The following is a 19,698-nucleotide window of genomic DNA, read 5'->3' as shown; positions in this document are numbered from 1 at the left end:
TGTCCACTATGTTCAGCGAGTCCGGTTTTATCCCGGGCTTCTTCAGACCCAGGCCAGCTGCACTTTTTATTATTTTTATTGAAAGCAACATCTTTGGAACATATATAGAGAACTGCACATTTTATAAGCAGAAGAATTTTTCCCTATTCTGCTTCTTCCAAAAGGTTCATACAACCTGTTTCAAAAGAAAGGCCTACAGGATGCAAAGCCTTTGACATCCCTTTGGAGTGAAAGGGTACAATGTCCCAAAGATCTGTTTTTGCGATTCTGTCAGCACGTCCCTGTGTTTATAACTCTGTCAGCTGTCCCTAGCTCTCACCTGTGCACTGTCACTTGGCTCAGCGCCAGAGACTCTTAGAGTCCGACGTGTCCTTGTCAGCGAGAAAACTGTTTTCACCAACATCAAGAATCTGAATACTGGGCATTTCTGGCCCTTGATGTCCTATGCTTCCAAAGCATTTAGGGGAAATGAGAATCTTGTCCTTGTTATCTGTGAACTGAATGGTTCTTAAATTCTCATGGGCTGAGCAAATGAGACAGAAGAATGGCACCATTAATTATAGTAATTACCTGCTTCGTGATTATTCTCGATACCTCCCAGTCTTGCCACACCCCGGATGACTTTGTGGCTATCACTTCTCCTGGACATATCATGATTGGGGGTTTATTTGCCATTCATGAAAAAATGCTGTCCTCAGATGACCATCCCAGGCGACCGCAAATCCAGAAATGTGTTGGGTGAGTAAAACTTAAATAAAAAAATAATAAAAAAAATAAAGAGTTAGACTTCAAGATTGTGCTGTAAGACTAAGACATGCAGATGGTTTACTTGTGATAACTTTTTTTTTTAATAGAGCATGAGTTTCTTTTGAATTTGCATCTGGTTAGTTTTGTGGTCCTTAAAATATATTCATCACCCCTGTTTGTGTAACCAACTTCCAAACACGGGGGTTGAGAATGCTTTACAGTAATGTATTTAATTTTAACTATGCCTTTTGCAAAACCTCGGAAGCCACTTGTAAGGATGTTGTAAACTGTCCTGCACTACAGCAAGCACACTATGCTCATGTGTCTGTCACCCACAGCAGGTATTTCAGAATTATAAGCATAGGCTTACGGTTTTATGTCTTTTTTTCAAAGTTCACATTTGAGGTTTTCATGCTCACATTTCATCAGCGCTGTATTCATTTCACTCTAATAATCTAATCCTAGGCTGGCGAGATGGCTCAGCCGTTAAAATCTAGGCTCACAACCAAAAATAGGATAATCTAATTCTTTGCTAATAAGTTATGACCATCCTGGGATCAGAATGCTTTTTCTCCTTTTTACCGAACACATTGCTACATGCAGTGTTAATTCTTGGCACGGTGTCATACAAGAAACTAAAACTGGGGGGGGGGTGTTACAGATGGATTTTGTTTGAAGGAAAACAATATGTTTTAGCTAAATTTCAGTTTTAGAACACAGTTTTTGAGAAACTGACTTGCAATTGCTGTCTGGAAAAAGTTAGGCCAGACACCTTTAAGGACACAGACAGCATCAGCTTCAAATGGTGTGATGTTGTGACCCTGAAGCTTGCCTGTGCCTCTTAAAATTCTGATCACAATTTGAGGTAACCTTAAATTCCTCTTCTGTTTTACTTTTCTGTTAGTTTTGTTTGTTTTGCCTTGAGACAAGAGCTCATTGTATATTTTAGGCCAGCCTCAACTCTTGATCCCTTTTGCCTTGACCTCCAGAGTGTTGTGCCTTGAAAAATGTATCATCACATCCAATCTCCAATTTTTTTTCCTTATCAAACAATGATTTATAAACCCTATAAGATGCTTTTGGATCACACGTGTTTCCTGTATCATACCAAGATCCCTTTGGTCTTTCATCCCCGTTTGAGTTACCATTACTCTAACCAGTGATTAGCTGAAACAGTACAAAATATAAAGTGAAGATGTTCAGTGCATAGAATTGATACCCAACGAGTTGAAGTCCAAAGCTTTAAGTCAATAATCAATGATAAATATAAAACATTTGTTCTAACAAACTTCTTCTAGAAGAAAAAAAATCCACAAATAAATTAATGTTTGACTTTATTGTCATTCCTCAAGGGAAATGCATCTTAGTCGATGCTGAGCCAGGGGTTAGTGTTATCTGGTCCCTTTTCTGAGCACTGGGGGCACAAAGGTCATTGAGTTTACATGTAAGGGACTATGAAAATACAGTATGGTTTAATTATGAAGTAATATATTAATCCTTTCTCTCATTTTTAATAAAAAATTTGACAATGATTTTCTATATTTTATCCTACAGTGACAATGATAATTTTCAAGTAATTATAAGTTAATGAATTGTAAGCAAAATTTGGAATCAAAACCCGGAAGTTTCCCTTCATCCACTTAGAAACCATCCATTAACCTTTCATTTTATATGAGGTTATATTTATAGTGTTTGTGTACACTAGGGAATAAGATAGCAGTGAATCAGGACTAAATTACTTAGATCTCTGAAATTATCCCAAAGCAACATGCATGCAAGAAATGTTCTCTGAAACAGATGTGTCTCTTGACAGACACCAGTAATTCTTAAAAGTCTGATTCATGTATTTAAAAATATATGTGAATGCAACAGCAATTAATGAATAGGAGGTCACATATTTGAAAGAGAACAAGGAGATATCATATATGGGAGGGTTTGGATAAAAGAAAGAGAAGGATGAAATTATATAATTATATTATAATTTCAACAAAAGAAATATTTTTAAAAAGAAAAATTTAAATTTATAAAAGTCTGTTTTTCTGATTTCCATTATCCACAGATTAAAACCAGAACATTAAAAGTTAGGATTTAAGTCTAAGAAGCATATGCATTGACAGCAATAACATGCTGACATGTAACTGCCAACAGGAGCAAGATTCAACACACCAGATATCACAGCATATTAAAATGTCCAACACAATCATATTCCTCAAAAAAAAAATAGTAAAGGCTGTGCTGTAGACTCTACTTACAAAACTTGTGTTTCTGACATTGTCCCTTTTAAAGGTTTCCTTTGAAATTATTTTCACCGGGGGAGTTGGAGGGAGGGGTTGGAAGTGGCTATCTATGATCGAGGTGCATTACTCAAAGCACTACAGGCAACTAACCGCTGCTGGAGAAGGAGAAATACCCTCTCCCAGGAATGAGTCTCCTTATTGGTTATCCAATACAGAGTGATCAGCCTTGAAACCATATGCACACAACAAAAATGAATCCATCGGGTCTTTTATATGTATATATGTGTGTGTGCATACATATGTATGCACGTAACAATAATAATCAAAGAAAAAGAGACTGCCAGCTAGAGTTGGGAGGAAATAGGTTGAGTGAAGGTAGCTAGTAGGTATTGAAGAGAGGAAATGATGCCGTTATATTTTAATTAAAAATCCCAGAGAACCTAGACAACAATGAGGACCCTAAGAGAGACATACATAGATCTAATCTACATGGGTACTAGAAAAAGACAAGATCTCCTGAGTAAATTGGGAGCATCGGGACCTTGGGAGAGGGTTGAAAGAGAGAGGAGAGACAGTGAGGGGAGCAGAGACAAATGCAAAGCTCAACAAAAATCAATAAAAAAAGGTAAATGTATCTTTGAAAGATTCATTGTTTACATTTATAAAATTGTTAACAAATAAATAGAAGATATTCTATTAAAATTATTATCAAAAGTGAGGGGAAGGGAAAATTTGATTCCAAATAAAGTTCACATTTTTCATGAAATTAGTTGGATTCATCCAAAACCTATCCATCAGAGGACAGAGGTGTGGATGAGGGATGCTATCCCCATATCAATAGAATAGTCATGGTTTGTTTCAGAAACTGCTTGTTTCTCCACAGCTTTGAAATATCAGCGTTTCTTCAAGCTCTGGCTATGATACACAGCATCGAGGTGATCAATAACTCGACACTGTTACCCGGAGTCAAACTAGGCTATGAAATCTATGACACATGTACCGAAGTCACAGCAGCAGTGGCAGCAACTCTGAGATTCCTCTCTAAATTCAACTGCTCTAGAGAAACCGTGACCTTCCAGTGCGACTATTCCAGTTACATGCCAAGGGTGAAAGCTGTCATAGGTGCTGGCTATTCGGAAATATCCATGGCTGTCTCAAGGATGCTGAACTTACAGCTCATGCCACAGGTACATCTTTGTTCTCCTTCCTTCCATATGTTGGCTTTGATTACATTTGTTCCTATAAAAAGATCGGGGAAACCTAGGAACTAGCTAGGGAGTCACTTTTGCAATAGTCGAAAACTAACTTCTGACAGTTTTTTTAAAAGTTGATTTAGTAAGGTGAGCATCCACGAAACTGCCTCGGCTCCCACGAAACCAATAGGTACAGTAGGATCAAAAACCCATTGCCATTGTTCTTGAGGTCTCAGAAAAGACACCTATCTCTGAGGGCTTCACCTGCTCTGTTTCCATAGTAACCTCAGCCAGGTTCAAATAAAACAATACAACTAAATATCCTTGGGTGCTGACATAAGTTGATCTTCTTACAGAGAGAGGATTTAGGAAGAATAATAGAAATCAAAGGGCGATGAGCTTTCTACCACCAGCTCCTGTGCTCCACCACCATAACTCAAAGATTCTGTGCATTTCCAGGTGAGTTATGAATCCACTGCCGAAATCCTGAGTGACAAAATCCGCTTTCCTTCATTTTTACGGACAGTACCCAGTGACTTCTACCAAACTAAAGCAATGGCCCACCTGATTCAGCAATCTGGATGGAACTGGATTGGCCTCATCACAACAGATGATGACTATGGAAGACTAGCTCTGAACACTTTTGCAATTCAGGCTGCTGCGAACAACGTGTGCATTGCCTTCAAGGAGGTGCTGCCGGCCTTTCTCTCAGACAGTACCATTGAAGTCAGAATCAACCAGACGCTGGAGAAGATCATTGCAGAAGCCCGGGTTAATGTCATTGTGGTGTTTCTGAGGAAATTCCATGTTTTTAATCTCTTCACTAAAGCCATTGAGAGGAAAATAAATAAGATCTGGATTGCTAGCGATAACTGGTCAACCGCTACCAAGATTATCACCATTCCTAATATCAAGAAGCTGGGTAAAGTGGTGGGGTTTACATTCAGAAGAGGCAATATGTCTTCTTTCCATTCTTTTCTTCAGACTCTGCATAGGTCTCCCAATGACTATAACAAACCCCTACATGAATTTGCCATGCTTTTTTCTGCCTGTAAGCACGTCAAAGATGGTGACTTGAGTCAATGCATTTCCAACTATTCTCAAACTGCTTTGACCCATGACACTACCAAGACCCTTGAAAACCAGTTCTTCATGAGAAACGACTTCCTGTGGCATTATACCGAGCCAGGACTCATTCACAGCATTGAGCTTGCAGTGTTTGCCCTTGGCCATGCCGTCCGGGATCTGTGCCAAGCTAGAGACTGCCAGAAACCCAACGCCTTTCAACCATGGGAGGTACTAATTCACAAACCCTAGCCTGCTGGCCTACTGTCATTTCCCCGTTTCCCCTCTTGATTTATTTTACAAAGATCCACAGTAACCTCTTAACTTATAACTTCTGAAAGTAAAAACTGTCATTTTATAATGTGTATTGCTAATATAATTTTTTGTTCTTGATGATAGTTATATTTTATTGTCACTTCTTTCCCTAAGCCCCAAAGTTCTGTTTAATTTTCTGCAGAGATTCTGTTAGTAGTACTATCTTCCTCCTCAGATATATGATTTTTTCAATACTTCATATGTATTATGTTGTTTACTTATTTTTGCCCATAAGTATTAGACTACATGAACTAGCAGATTATTTGGCTATTGTTAAATATAATAGTGTTTCCCTCATCTTTTGTGCTCAGTAATATACATGTTGAGATTCAATAGCTTAGGTATAGGACAAAGTCTATACATAAAATTAATCTTTGCTTATATTTGCCTTGTTCATATAACTTGAAGGTGGTCTTATACAATATTTTTAGCATAGCTATATTGTGCCAGTGAAGTCGAGTGTAGAATTTTTCACTTATACTATAAAGTTGGTGCCCAAAACCTCAGATTTGCAGCATTTTGGATTAGGGATGCTCATTGTGTACATGAGGAAACTATTGTCAAAAAGCATCATAAATAAACATGACATCCCCCTAATTGTGCAGCAGGTACTTTATAGTCCTATCCTCTAGTTCAGCAGTTCTCAACCTGTGTGTGGTGATCTACTGGGGGTAGGGTCCAATGACTCTTTCACAGGGGTTGCCTAAGACAATAAAAAACACAGATATTTGCACTATGATTTATAACAGTAGCAAAATTATGGTTATAAAGAAGTAACAAAAATAATTTTATGGTTGTGGATCACCACAACATGAGGAACTGTATTAAATGGCTGCAGCATTTGGAAAGTTGAGAATCACTCTCTAGTAAATGCTCTTACTCTCATAAGAAGTATGCTGTCTGTAGGGCTTTGTGTGTGTGTGTGTGTGTGTGTTAAGAATTGTATTTTTGTTTTATTTGTATGAGTGTTTTGCCTGCATGTATGTGTGTATGTGCACTGTGTGCAAGCCATGCCTGCTGACGTCATAAGAGAGTGTTGAATCCCTGGAATTGGAGTTATAGACAGTTGTGAGCCACCATTAGGGTGCTGAGAATAGAACCCAAGTCATCTAAAAGAGTGCTCTTAACCACTGAGCCATCTCTTCAGTCTTCTGAGTCTTCTACATGGAAATGTTGTTAGATTTAAGATATGAAAATCTATGTTTAAATGGGACACCAAGTGTGCATACAGCAATTTTTTCCTTTCTTTTCTTGGATTACTTTGGAAAGACTTAAAGTTTATTATGACTGTAGTTAGTGACAAATCATATTGTTGTTTCTTTTAATGACCTTGAGCAAAGCATGTAAGGTACAATGCTTCTTTTAATAATAATATTAACTTGTGAGAATCAAACTTCTCAATCATATGATTTCAAAGCCGGACTTCAAACAGGTATTGATACAGTACCATAATACAACATATATGTCATTCAGAGTTATAAGTGAACAGAGAGCAGAGTAGAATAAGACAGTTGGGTTGTAATAAGCACCTTATAGACCGCTATTTGTATTTTTGTCATAACTTTTATTGTTATTGCTTAGAATTCAAACAGTGGCCTTGTGCAAGCTGAGCATGCGCTGCCAGGAGCTCTCTCCCAGTCACTATTGCTTATGTCTTAATCACCTACAACATAAGTACCAGCGACTGAAGTAGCCTGCTTCCTCATTTAGATGAGTAATTTCCATGTGTCTTGCTTGTTTGTTCTTACTTTGTTGTTGTTGTCAGTTTTGTTTTGTTTTGCTCTGGGTTTCAGTGAGCGTCCTGAACCCCAGAACTGTATTCTCAACCCTTGCACCATATAGTTGAAATTGCTCTATTTTAAATTGCACTTATTTTTATTTTTAATAGATGCATAATCAATCATTATACATGTTGTGAGGCAGGTTAGTGATCATTTTCAGGGACTTTTTGCTTTATAAATAGAAAGCCAAAAGCTCTAATAAAGATGTAAATGATTAGTGATTAGGTTCTTCATTAAATTTCTTCTAAATAATATATTTCCAATAAATTTTTGAACATCTCCTTGAAGTACTTCCTTAGTACTATAGAACTCTCATAAAAGATTGGGGAAAAGCAAAGCAAACTTTGTCTTTGCTTTAGATCACTCTCCTTCCCCGTATGACATTCCATATGGCATTCTCTAAACATTCCAATGCTTTCACCTAGTGTACTATGGAAATGCGCTTTTTTGTTGTAAGAAGTAGACTGTTCTACTGACATGACCGAGCTGGATTTTAGGAGTGAGAGACTGGAAGAGAGCATGGAGGTGGGCAGCTGAACCTACTGGATACAAGGGAGAGACGAGAAAGAAACAGAAACTGAGAGAGCTATTTATTTTTCTGTCAAAGATCTGGGAATGTATTTTAAATTAGAAATATGTCTCACACATTTCGAAGAAAAGACTTGAGTAAATAGAATCATAGTATTTTATTTAAACACTAGGGGTCTGAGGCCACTCTTCATGATGCGTTCTCAGTCCTTGAGCCAGGTCACCATGTGGTGTGTATTTCACACTCCTGAGAACCTGTTAATCCAGAAACAGACTGGAAAAGCGGAGACAGGGAGAGATGCTCTTAAGTCACACAATCATCAGTGCCAAGTTTGGACAACAAGTCCTCCGATCAATGGCCTTTTTATGCAGAAAATCTTTAAGAGACATTAAATTGTAAAACAAAACATTAACATTTAGGATCCTTAATCAAGGATACATTCCTAATTTCTTCACCCCCTAGCAAAACGCCCTAATACTCATGAGTGGTTTTAGATCCAACTAAACTTAGATTACAATGCAGTTAGGACGCTGCTTTGGGTCTGTGTTTGGTGAGAGCACTGTCCAGGGACAGCACACAGTCACCTTTATTTTACTTTAGCGGGTTTTTAACGTTCTTCAGGTGTATGTGAGCAAATCTTCTTCATGTTGAAGCTAATGGTTTGGTTTTGGCTGTTTTCCCCATTTGATCCTATGTAAAGTAATGCGTAGTACATCTGAGATGACACCTCACGTGTGCTTAGGAAGTATTTGTTAGCTGCCTCAGTGCTCCAGGCATTGTGCTAATGCTGAAGGCATTCCGGGGTAGAAAACAGAATCTTCTCCTATGGCAGTCTGTGTGGTATATAGTCAGATGATTACAGAGTTGAACACCACCCAGGAGTGCACACCGCAGCACCTCATACACACATGAGATGGCACCACAGCACACAATTGAGAGCAAGTTCGGCGTTAGCAACTTCAAGAACATTCTCTGAAGCCTGGCTTCTTTGGGGAGCAGGAACAACATCACAGGACTGGAGTCTCAAAGAGAAGCTGGGAACAAATGAGACAAGGGATTCATGTAGGGTACTTACCAAGAGACTTTGCCGGAAAGGACATCTCTAAAATGTGACGTGCAATTGAATTGCTTTAGAACTGGAAATCCTGTCTTGTTAGCAACATACCAGGTGACACTCCAGCTGCTGATGTAGGGAATCGGCAAAGAATGTCTAGAGTTTGGACTGTAGATAGCAAAAAGGGGGGACAATTAAATACTTCTTAGGTGGCAGAGTGATGAGGTATTTTCCACTGTAGAAAGAGCATTTTGACTGATATGAATATAAGAGAAAATGGTCGGAGAACATTTAGAATAGATCAGATGTGAAAGAAAGAGAGAAAGAAAGAAAGAAAGAAAGAAAGAAAGAAAGAAAGAAAGAAAGAAAGAAAGAAAGAAAGAAAGAAAGAGAACACAACAAAGATGTTACCAACGATTCCCAATCAGGGTAGTTAATACTGTGTGTTAAAAATGGAAACATGGAGAAATACGGAGGTCTGGTGGGGAAAAATATCAACCTTCTATTTTGGAGATGCTGTATTTCAAGAACTTAGGAGACATGGAAATATGCAATGGTGGCTTCATATAGTCTGAAGGTTGGGAGAGTTTGAGAGTGACCTTCAGCTAATAAGTAGCTACTGATCTCAAGTCTGTGCTTCTGAGAGTTGAAGCTGGAGATGGAGCGTTTTTTTTTTTTTTTTATCTTTACAGAATCTGAGGAGATCCACAGAACTTATGTTGTATGCTCTATCCTAAGGGAGTGGAAGAGGGGGTATACTTGGAGCCAAGTTGTAGAGGTCAGGGAAGGAGAACTCGGAATTAAGGGATCCACCATGGCTATCATAGAGCTGGTAGTTAAACTGTCCATCTTGGTGGGCTGCGTATTTTGTTATGCCACAGAAAATATGACTAAAGAAAAAGGTATGGTTTGGGCTCTAGGACAAAGATGTGAGGCTACTTTTTCTGTTGTACTCTAGGTTGGTTACATGGCTATCTCTTTCCACAAACAAACTTATGGAGAGAGACAGAGCAGGCATCAGGGTACTTAGAAAAATGAAGCTAAAGAGAACTACATAATGATAAATCGTGCGGGCCCTGGCCCGTGGTCTTAAAAAGAGAATCTCAGCATACAGGGGTGAATCCTAGTACAGAAATGCAATTCCCCGTCTCTAAATTTTGTGGTATGAACTCCAAGTCTCCATTGGGGAAAAAGTAACTGGTGCAAAATAGCACTTTATAATTTAAATACTGAGGGTTCAGGTCCGAGATTTACCTTAACCCAAAGTCAATGTTCTACCATGTTTCCTAAGTAATGGTTGCACCATTGCTTTCCTCTGTCTTCCTTCCTGCTAGAGCAAGCATAAGTTGTGCATGGCTATTATGCAATGCTATTGATATTTATAGAACATACCTGTATCAGATATTTGCATAAAATTAGATACAAGGGGGGGGAGCAGGTGGAAATAACAATTTAAATACAAGACTAAAAAGGGTTATGCTTTTTCAACCAGTGGCTGAGGCTGACCCGGAAGCACTGTTTAAGAAAGGAGTGCACTTTAAAGCAGTGCACAGGCGGCAGTGAGAACATTGAAGCTGTTTTGATTATTGAAATGAAGCTCTTTATCATTGGCACTCTTACTTATTCATTTAGTTTCATTCCCTCCATTTTTTAAAAAATTCTGGTAAATGTTAGAATTTTAAAAAAAAAGTTTTGTTTTTATTTTTGAAACCAGGTCTCATGCCGCCCAGGTTGGCCCTCAACTCCCACCCTCCCCACCCCTACCTACACACCCTGTCTTTGGGAGGACAGCTGTGTACCACCGTTCTCAGTATGTGTGGTATTGAGGATTGAGCCCAAGACATTACACATGCTATGAAAGCCCTCTACCCTCTGAATCACGCCCATAGCCCCAAGAGTAAGCTGGCATTTTTGTTGTTAATTCCCCCGCGATAGTTCTGATGTATTCTGCTTCTTTAAAGCAACTAATTTACCTTCACTAAAAGAAGCGATAAATCTATGGGGACAAGTAAGATTGGTGCACACTTTGAAATGTTGCTAAGGCAATATACTTGGTCATTGCATGACTATTATAGATAATATATTTACCTAATATATAAGTTGGTTTCTTAGTCTATTGGCAAAAATTAAAACATTTAAACTTAACCAAAAAAAAGCAGAGAAGAATAATTCTGTTCAGATAGAAAACCTCATCCCATATATTTTTAACCCATCAAAATCACGTAGAATCATGGACTCAGTCAACCAGTGGGCCATGATGAATGCATTGAAAGAAAAAAGAAAACCGTGATTACTTATCAAGTAAACAGTAAACTACACTCTCCTAGTTCTAATTCCAATGCTCTTTCTGTACCGCACAAGCTCAATATCGCTGCCATTGTCAGCAAAATACTTCTTGGGTTTCACTGTTCTCACCACACAAACTGGATAGCAAGGCAGGTGATTTTTTAGTTACATTTCTTTCTCCCAGCATGAAAAGAAATCACTTTGTAACTTAAGTTGGAAATAGAATTTAGAGGTCACTTGGTTGAGTGCTGATCACTGAAATATACATAAGAACCATCAGAGGCAAGATGAGAAGGTGTATTTTGCTATCAATATTGTACTAGCAAACACAGGAGTCAAAATCCTCCACCAGCTACAAAGAACCCATCCTGAAAGTCTGCCACATGGCCACATGCAGGTACTCAGATTTCAGTTTCATAGGCTAGAAAAGTCACCATCTCTTAAAAACTAGCCTGCTTTTACAATTTCACATAAGAAAAACTTCTGCAGAGATCAAATCTGGACACGATAATTCTTTCTTAAGCATGTCCAAACGGTGATTGAAAATTTTCTTTCTTTCCTTCTAAGTTTAAATTATATTCCTGAGGATGCATGCAATGCCATCATTGGGATAAAGGGTGTACCAAAAATGCTCCTGTTCAATGTTCACTCATTTTTACCTTCCACAGCTACTTGATGTGTTGAAGAATGTGACATTCTCTGACGGAAGGAACTCGTTTCATTTCGATGCCCATGGGGATTTAAATACTGGTTATGACGTGGTTCTCTGGAAGGAGATAGGTGGCCTCATGACCGTCACAAAGATGGCAGAATATGACCTGCAGCATGGCATCTTCATCATCACAAGCCAAGAAGCAAAACGCGAATTCAGGAAACTTAAGGTGATTTTGTCGTAGGGTGCTTTGCCAAATTTAAGTCAACTAGCATATCACCTGGAGAAGTCCTTCTCCTGTGTCTCTAACCACTGTTTCTGTGTCCTTTGTTAGGTCCTTATCTTTCTAATACCCCTAAACACTGGGGTGCACAGGCTCAACCCAGCTCTTTGTTGTCTGTTTAGTGACCTTATCAGGCTCCTGTCTTTAAACAATGTCGTTTTGTAGGATTCTAGTGAGTTCTTGATTTTTATCTTTTAGGTCAAATAAGTCATGACTGCCTAACTGGAATTTCTACACGGATATCTACCTGATAGTTTTTTTTTTTCACTGACTGTCTCCAAAACAGAATTCTTGATATTCTTTCCTACATCTCAGAGAATGACAACCCTCCTTTGTTTGTTGCTCATGTTGCCTTGATGGGATGCTTGTCCCTGGTCTGCCACATCACACACTTGTCATACTGCAGACCCTCTAAAAGTCTAACTTCCAAAATGAGTCTTATGGCTGTTTTACCCCCTGGTCGTACCACTGCACTGCAAGGTACAGCCACTGCTCACCGAGGTCGGAGTGCAAGCTTTGTAACTGCTCCGCCTACTCTCACACCCCTTCAGTCTGTTCTTAAGGCACCATCCTGGAAAATGCAGTGGTCTGCTCAGAACTCTCCCACAGCATTGAATTCCTTTCCAGGTAAAGGCTGGTGGGTGTCTTTAAGTGCTCCCTCTCCTGTCTTTATCTAGCATTTTTCTCTTCTCAATACCTTCTCTCCTTCTATCTTCCCCTTAATTTCCATTCCCCTGCCACTCCACAGTTCTCTTTCTCTCTTATATATGCCTTCCTTTTTCTTGATGGAAGGACTGTGCACCAGCTCCAGTCTACTTTACATTCTCACACCTGAATCAGGCATGATGGGGAGTGCCTATCATCCCAGCACTTGAGAAGCTGAGACAGGGGAATCATGAGCCTGGGTTCACAGTGAAAAAAGCACATCTAAGCTTATAAACTAGTACAGATGAAAAGAACGTGTTTAGCACTGTGTTGAATCCACAGAAGAAAGAAGAAAGAAAGGAAGGATTAAAAAAAAGAGGGGAGGAGATTTAAAAAGGAGGGAGAGTGGTCAGGAGAGTGGAAACATTGTCAGCGCTCTGTCTCTCTTCACTTCCCTGTTTTTGTTTTATTTTCTCCCCAGTTGTCACCATCTCTCATTTTCTCTATTTTGCTTATTTTTTATCTGGTTTGCTGTCACCCTAAAACCCACATCAGTGACTTACAATTGCCTGTAACTACGAGGGAGATCACACACACACACACACACACACACACACACACACACACCAAACAAATTGGAGGAGGGGAGATTCATGCACATAAAATTTCAAAATCTTTTAAAAAAAAATACAGAAGTCTTATTTCTTTTGCAAAATTCTTCCTTCAGCATAGAATCAGAAATTCCCAAAGCTTCATTTCGTTTTTCAGCTTTAAAAATATGTGTTTTTTCCTCTGCTGGGAGTTCTTTGAAAGGTTTTCTTATAGAGGCCACAAATGTCAATAGGCATGGGGGTTCATTCTTTTAATCCCAGGACTCTGGAGGCAGAGCTGGGTGAATCTCTTTGAGTTCAAGGCCAATCTGCTCTACAGAGTGAGTTCTGTCCCAACCAGAGATCCTGTTCCAAAAAAAAAATTATGAAACATCCATAGTTTTTTCATCCAAAATGTCCTATAATGTTTTACGTTTGTTCCTGTTCCTTAAGATGGGAATGCTATGAAAAAGACCAAAAATGCTACTTAGCAAATGTTTAAATGAGGAATAGCTGGGATAATTTTCTTTTTTAATTATTTAGATTATTTTCTTTCTTTCTTGTACTGTAGCAAATTCTATCTAAATGTTCCAAGGAATGCAGCCCTGGTCAAATGAAGAAAGCCACAGGAAGCCAACACATGTGTTGCTATGATTGTGTGAGCTGCCCCGAGAATCACTATAGCAACCAGACAGGTGACCACAGCTACCTCCCTCTGACAGTGATGCCTCTGAATTGGTTCTCTTGTGCTGACTTTTCTGAATATCAACCCTAGCTTTATCTTTTGTTTTACAGTTCTTTCTTTTACATTCTGGGTATCAAACATTGGGTTTTGTGTATTCTAGGCCCATGCTCTACCCCTGAGCTACACACTCAACCTCTCTCTAGGCCCATGCTCCACCTCTGAGCTACACCCCTAACCTCTCTCTAGGTCCATGCTCTACCACTGAGCTATACCCTCTCTAGGCCCATGCTCCACCTCTGACCTACACCCCTAACCTCTCTTTAGGCCCATGCTCTATGACTGAGCTACACCTCCAGCCTCTATTTTTATGTATTTTATTTCTATTCTTATCCTTGAGACAGAGAGATTCGAAAAATAGTCTTACACAATTCATTTAGCTTGGACAGGATTATGAGAATCACAGGTGTAGAGGGAGGAAATGGCTTGAACTATGTCTAATCCCTAAATCACGTTCTTAACAAGGTCTCTAAACTGCCACTAATAATAGCAAGTTCATGAGAGACTCGCATCTCTCTGAAACATATAGATTTCCTGAAGAAGCACAGCCCAGTTGGCCTTTTGACTTCTCTATTACTTTCTGATCTTCCTCTTTGCTTCCATTTACCTTCCTCTATTCTTTGGGTTCTGTGTAGGTTTTGTTTGAATAAGGAACCAATTNAGTTTAAATGTTTGCGATGTAATTGTTCTCCTATCCCTGCTAGATATGGATCATTGCCTTTTATGCAACAATGAAACCCACTGGGCCCCAGTAAGGAGCACTGTGTGCTTCGAGAAGGAAGTGGAGTATCTGGACTGGAATGACTCCTTGGCTCTCCTCCTCATCGCCCTCTCCCTACTAGGAATCGCCTTTGTTCTGGCTATTGGCATAATATTTACAAGAAACCTGAACACACCAGTTGTGAAATCATCTGGGGGATTAGCGGTCTGCTACGTGATGCTCACCTGCCATACCCTGAACTTTGCCAGCACAGGCTTTTTTATTGGAGAACCCCAAGATTTTGCCTGTAAGACCAGGCAGACACTGTTTGGTGTGAGTTTTACTCTCTGTGTCTCCTGCATTTTGATGAAGTCCCTGAAAATTTTGCTAGCGTTCAGCTTTGATCCCAAGCTGAAGACCTTCCTGAAGTGCCTCTATAGGCCAGTCCCCATTGTCCTCACCTGCACAGGCATTCAAGTGGTCATTTGCACTCTCTGGCTAGTCTTGGCAGCACCTGTTGTAGAGGAGAACATCTCCTTGCCTAGAGTCATTATCCTGGAATGTGAGGAGGGCTCTGTCCTGGCCTTTGGCACCATGCTGGGCTACATCGCAGTCCTGGCCTTCCTTTGCTTCGTGTTTGCATTCAAAGGGAGGAAACTTCCTGAGAATTACAATGAAGCTAAGTTCCTGACTTTTGGCATGCTGATTTACTTCATAGCTTGGATCATATTCATCCCTGTCTATGCTACCACATTTGGCAAGTATTTGCCTGCTGTGGAGATTATAGTTATTCTGATATCCAACTATGGGATTCTCTGCTGTACGTTCTTCCCCAAGTGCTACGTTATTCTTTACAAGCAAAAGACTAACACCAAATCAGCCTTCCTCCAGATGGTTTACAATTATTCATCTCACAGTGCCAACAATCTTGCCTTGAGTCATGTATCTCTGAACACCACTAACCATGATACTGCAGTAACTAATCTAAGCCTTAATGACAAAGCTGCAGCCTATCCCAACTGCAACCATTGTCTGGCACAAGTGTTTGGCATAGGCAGAGAAAATGCTATGAATGTGCCTAAAACTTTGCTTCAGAAAAGAAGTTCAAGTATATGAATTAGAGTTCTTAAGGCATGCCATGATCCCCAAGGAGAAGTTTCTAGTCTTTGCTGTAAGTTGTGTGTTAACTTTCCAAGCAAATATATCTTGTATAGTTTTGCTACCACTTGCTTGAATACTCTTTCTGCATAACTACCTATAACATAATAAATAATAAATAATAAATAAATAAGCTGTTGGTATTAATCTCCCTTTGTTTTCTATTACTTCCTTCAGCCTTTATCTTGACCAGCCTTCCTCTTAGGCAATTTGAAGCCAATGGATAAGACAACAGCCTTTTTCCATTCCCTACTATTCTCATGCCTCTTTTTCAAGCATTGTTATACTTTTAGTCTACTGAAGTTGAACAAGCCTTTGGGTAGTGAGTATATACCCAGTAAGACACTAAATACAAAGGCACAAGAAGTTACAATGGATCATTTCTAGTCTCCAGGTTCTCAAATTCCATGGAAAGACAGATATCTCCAATCACTATAAAGATTCTTCCTTTGTATTGTTTACAGAGAACTGTGACAATATAGAGTACTTATGAACACCCACCTAGATGAAGGCAGGGTTTAGAAGGCTAAGTAAGGGATATGGTATTATATAATACCATAAAATATAAATGGATGTAAGTTAGGTAATCAAAGAATGCACAGACTACATCCATTCCGTCACTGCACAGGAATCTTCTCCAGCATGGGGAGTCAGGTCAGAAATGAGTCAATGCCCCAGTATGGGACTCCTTGCTAAAGAGTTGAGTCTTTATCCTACTTGATGGCTCTCACAGTGTCTGGCTGGGTAACAATCGGCTCAAAATCCTTCATTAGAAAGACAATTCCGATACAAGATGGCAGATAATCTTGTTAAGAGCAGCCAGAATCTGTAACAGGAATTAGAAAGGCCACTATGTGTTCTCAAGCTGGGAAAGAAGTAGCAATTTATTTGAAACCACTAGTGAAAGATGAGTTATAAGGTTCTATAAAGTCAGATGGTGATATGGGATGCAAGAGGAAGAAAGGAAGGGAAATGTTGAGCTTGAAATGGTAAAAACCCATCTAAAGATGTATCAAACATTCTCACAGAGACTTTGAATTTGGTAGACCTCGATCAAGACTGACAGCAAGAACTCAGATGCCAGATTAATATTACTTCTTCCTTTAAAGAGTTTATTAAACAGGGCTCTGAGGTTAAGAGTGTGTTGCTTTTTCAAAGTACCTGGGTTTGATTTCCAGCACCCACATGGTAGCTCAGAACCAGCTCTTACTCTAGCTCCAGAGGATCTGATACCCTCTTCTGGCCTCTGAGGACACTGGGCATGACACACATACCTACATACAGGCAAAACACCCATACACATAAAAAAGCCGTAAAATAAATAAATCAAAAAAATGTATACCTGGATGAACAAGTATGAGACCTCGTGTCAAACAAAACAAAAACAGGGCTGGAGAGATGGCTCAGTAGTTAAGAGCTTGTTGCTCTTGCAAAGGACCAGAGTTCAATGCCCAGCAACCACACTGGGCAGCTTACAACCACCTACAATTCCCACTCCACAGGATCCAATCTATTCTGCCCCCACAGAGGCAATAAAACACACATATACATACATAAGATAAGTCTTCCACACTCAATACTGTCCCTGGTCTGATTTTCTTTTTAGCTGCCATTGTCTTTTCCCCTCTTTACAATCAAAGGGGTAATGTCAATGTTGTCATGTTGGTTACTTATTGGTGACATATTAGTTGAACTGCCAGCTAGTTAGGCCACTTTGTAGAAACAATTCACAGAAAAGTTACGGTAACACTTTATCTCTTAAATTTAATTTATACTTTCCTGTCTGTTGCAATGCCCCCCTCCTAGTTCCTCTGGTGGCTTTAGGACTCCACAGTCTGACGTGAGCCTTTTCTGTTTGTTTTGCTGCCCTGAGCAGTGTTGGCCTTTTTTTGTGGGTGTGCCTTTCCTAATGTGGCTGCTGCATCTGAGCAGTTCTGCCTTTAAGCAGCCTGTGCACCCTCAACACGCTCTCTCCCATAATATCATCTCCAAGTCTGGACTTTGACCTAGATAACTCTCCAACCCGCATCCCTGCACAGGATCTGTCCGTAGCTAACCTACCCACTCGTATCTCTAGACTTAAAGTCAGTATACCCACAATGAAATTTATTTCTGACTTCCCTTTATTCCCCCTCTCTTAGTTTCCTTTTCTCAGCATGCTTCACCACTGCTGAGATAAATGGAAACCTGGGTTTCATTCTTTGACCACATTGACCATTTAACTGTCAACAAAGATGATCTCTTCCTGTACTTGTGTTTATTTGCACTAGCTCCATTTCCACAGGAAGGGGGGTGCAAGGAGCTTTTCATGTGACTCACATATTCCAAAGCTTGTAAGAAGTCAAAGGACTTATCCAGATCTCTAGGTTCTCCAATACCAACTTAGGCTCCGTTCTTGCAGGTGCAGTAACCTAAGAAAGGCAAAGTGTTGGAGATAGCCCCACATCGTGCGGCTTCTTGTCTCAGAGGCTGGGCTCCTCTCTGCATGGTGTCTTCTTTACCTGTGACTATCTGAGAAACAGCTGAATCCACAAGACATAATGAAACTGTTTCCTCTTCTAATAAAACTGATATCTGCCTTTCTCATAGCATTTAGTACACATCATTGCACTCCCTTGGCTTGTCTTAACTTATTCAACTAATGGCTTCTAAGCACCTATACAATACCAAGCATAATCTAAAGATAAGAAATATAAAAAGCAGGACATGACTGGCAAGTTCTATGTTATCAGGACGTTTACATTCCAGCATTTGCCTCATTTCATAGTGAAGAAAAGTTCTAGCCTCTGTGTACGTCCCTTCACTGCCATGACCAGCATCACTAACTCTAAGACCCTAGAGTGACCTCTTATAATGTCAAGTCTGCTGCTGGGAGACCCTGCTCAGGATTTCCTCATAATACATAGAATTCACCATCACAGATCAGTCTTTCTCAAGTAGTTCCAATGGTAGCACTTTCCTATTCATGAATAGTTAATAATCTCTGGTTGCAATCACAATTAAATTTCACGTACTTGCTAAACAATAGACACTTTTAGAAGAATAGGTGGTGGTAGGGGGTGGTGGTTTATTGCTCAGCCTGAATATATTCATATACCATGTGGCAGTCCTGGGCTGGAGAGATAGCTCATTGGTTAAGAGCACTGGCTATTCTTCCAAAGGCCGGGGTGCAGTTCCTAGCACCCACATAGTGGCTCACAATGGTCTCTAACTCTAGTTCTAGAGGGTCTGACACCACTTCTGGTCTCCTCAGACACCAGGCATGCAAGTAGGGCACAAACATACATGCAGGCAAAGTACCTATAGACATATAAAATAAGATTTTCTTAGCAACCAATATGGTGATGCCATCTTAAAATAGCGTTAAAGAGATAAAGTATTCTGATGGGCATAAAAATGTTAAGAAATGACGATCCTGTTTGTGGTTTCACTGGCTCATACCTCACCTCTGTTGACATGAAAGTAGTTTCTCCTGTTGATAGGGGACCAAAGCAGCAGGTCTGGGTCCAGATTTCCTGGGTTGGTCACACAAAATAAAGAGTCTCAGCTGTGGGTCACCAACAGAGCAGACAAAAGAAACATTGTTCCATATAAGGTGTGAGGTTTACTCCAGTTACAGTTCTTTATTCCTGTGGAGAAGGAAGCCAAGCTCTGAATTATTTGAAGCTGAAACTATGCCCTTGTCACCATGTGAAACATGCAATTAAGACAGGGCTACTTT

At 39.8% G+C, this 19,698-nt stretch overlaps 1 protein-coding gene across 3 annotated transcripts; it reads left to right on the top strand.

The window, feature by feature from the left end:
* The first annotated feature begins 544 nt into the window (after positions 1–544).
* Positions 545–15,935, top strand: Gprc6a (G protein-coupled receptor class C group 6 member A). 3 transcript variants are annotated; one of them, XM_050138257.1, is made up of 6 exons: positions 545–738; positions 3,868–4,171; positions 4,637–4,948; positions 11,876–12,088; positions 13,949–14,072; positions 14,824–15,935. In XM_050138257.1, the coding sequence occupies exons 1-6, from the start codon at positions 545–547 to the stop codon at positions 15,933–15,935; spliced, it is 2,259 nt and encodes a 752-aa protein (XP_049994214.1). The 3 variants fall into 3 exon arrangements, with proteins under 3 accessions (XP_049994214.1, XP_049994212.1, XP_049994213.1); XM_050138255.1 differs by having other exon boundaries at positions 4,637–5,473; XM_050138256.1 differs by lacking the exon at positions 11,876–12,088 and having other exon boundaries at positions 4,637–5,473.
* Positions 15,936–19,698: the final 3,763 nt, after the last annotated feature.

The sequence above is a fragment of the Alexandromys fortis genome, unplaced genomic scaffold (genome assembly GCF_014885135.2).
Source record: "Alexandromys fortis isolate MF-2015 unplaced genomic scaffold, M_Fortis_MF-2015_v1.1 scaffold_14, whole genome shotgun sequence".
Lineage (NCBI taxonomy): Eukaryota > Metazoa > Chordata > Mammalia > Rodentia > Cricetidae > Alexandromys > Alexandromys fortis.
The sequence above is the reverse complement of the archived record's forward strand: the minus strand, read 5'-3'. Positions and strand labels throughout refer to the sequence as shown.

Coding starts and splice junctions, on each gene's coding strand:
- Gprc6a (XM_050138255.1), top strand. CDS start 545: ATGGCACCATTAATTATAGTAATTACCTGCTTCGTGATTATTCTCGAT. Junction 5,474..11,875: donor ACGCCTTTCAACCATGGGAG/GTACTAATTCAC, acceptor TACCTTCCACAG/CTACTTGATGTGTTGAAGAA. Junction 12,089..13,948: donor GCGAATTCAGGAAACTTAAG/GTGATTTTGTCG, acceptor CTTGTACTGTAG/CAAATTCTATCTAAATGTTC.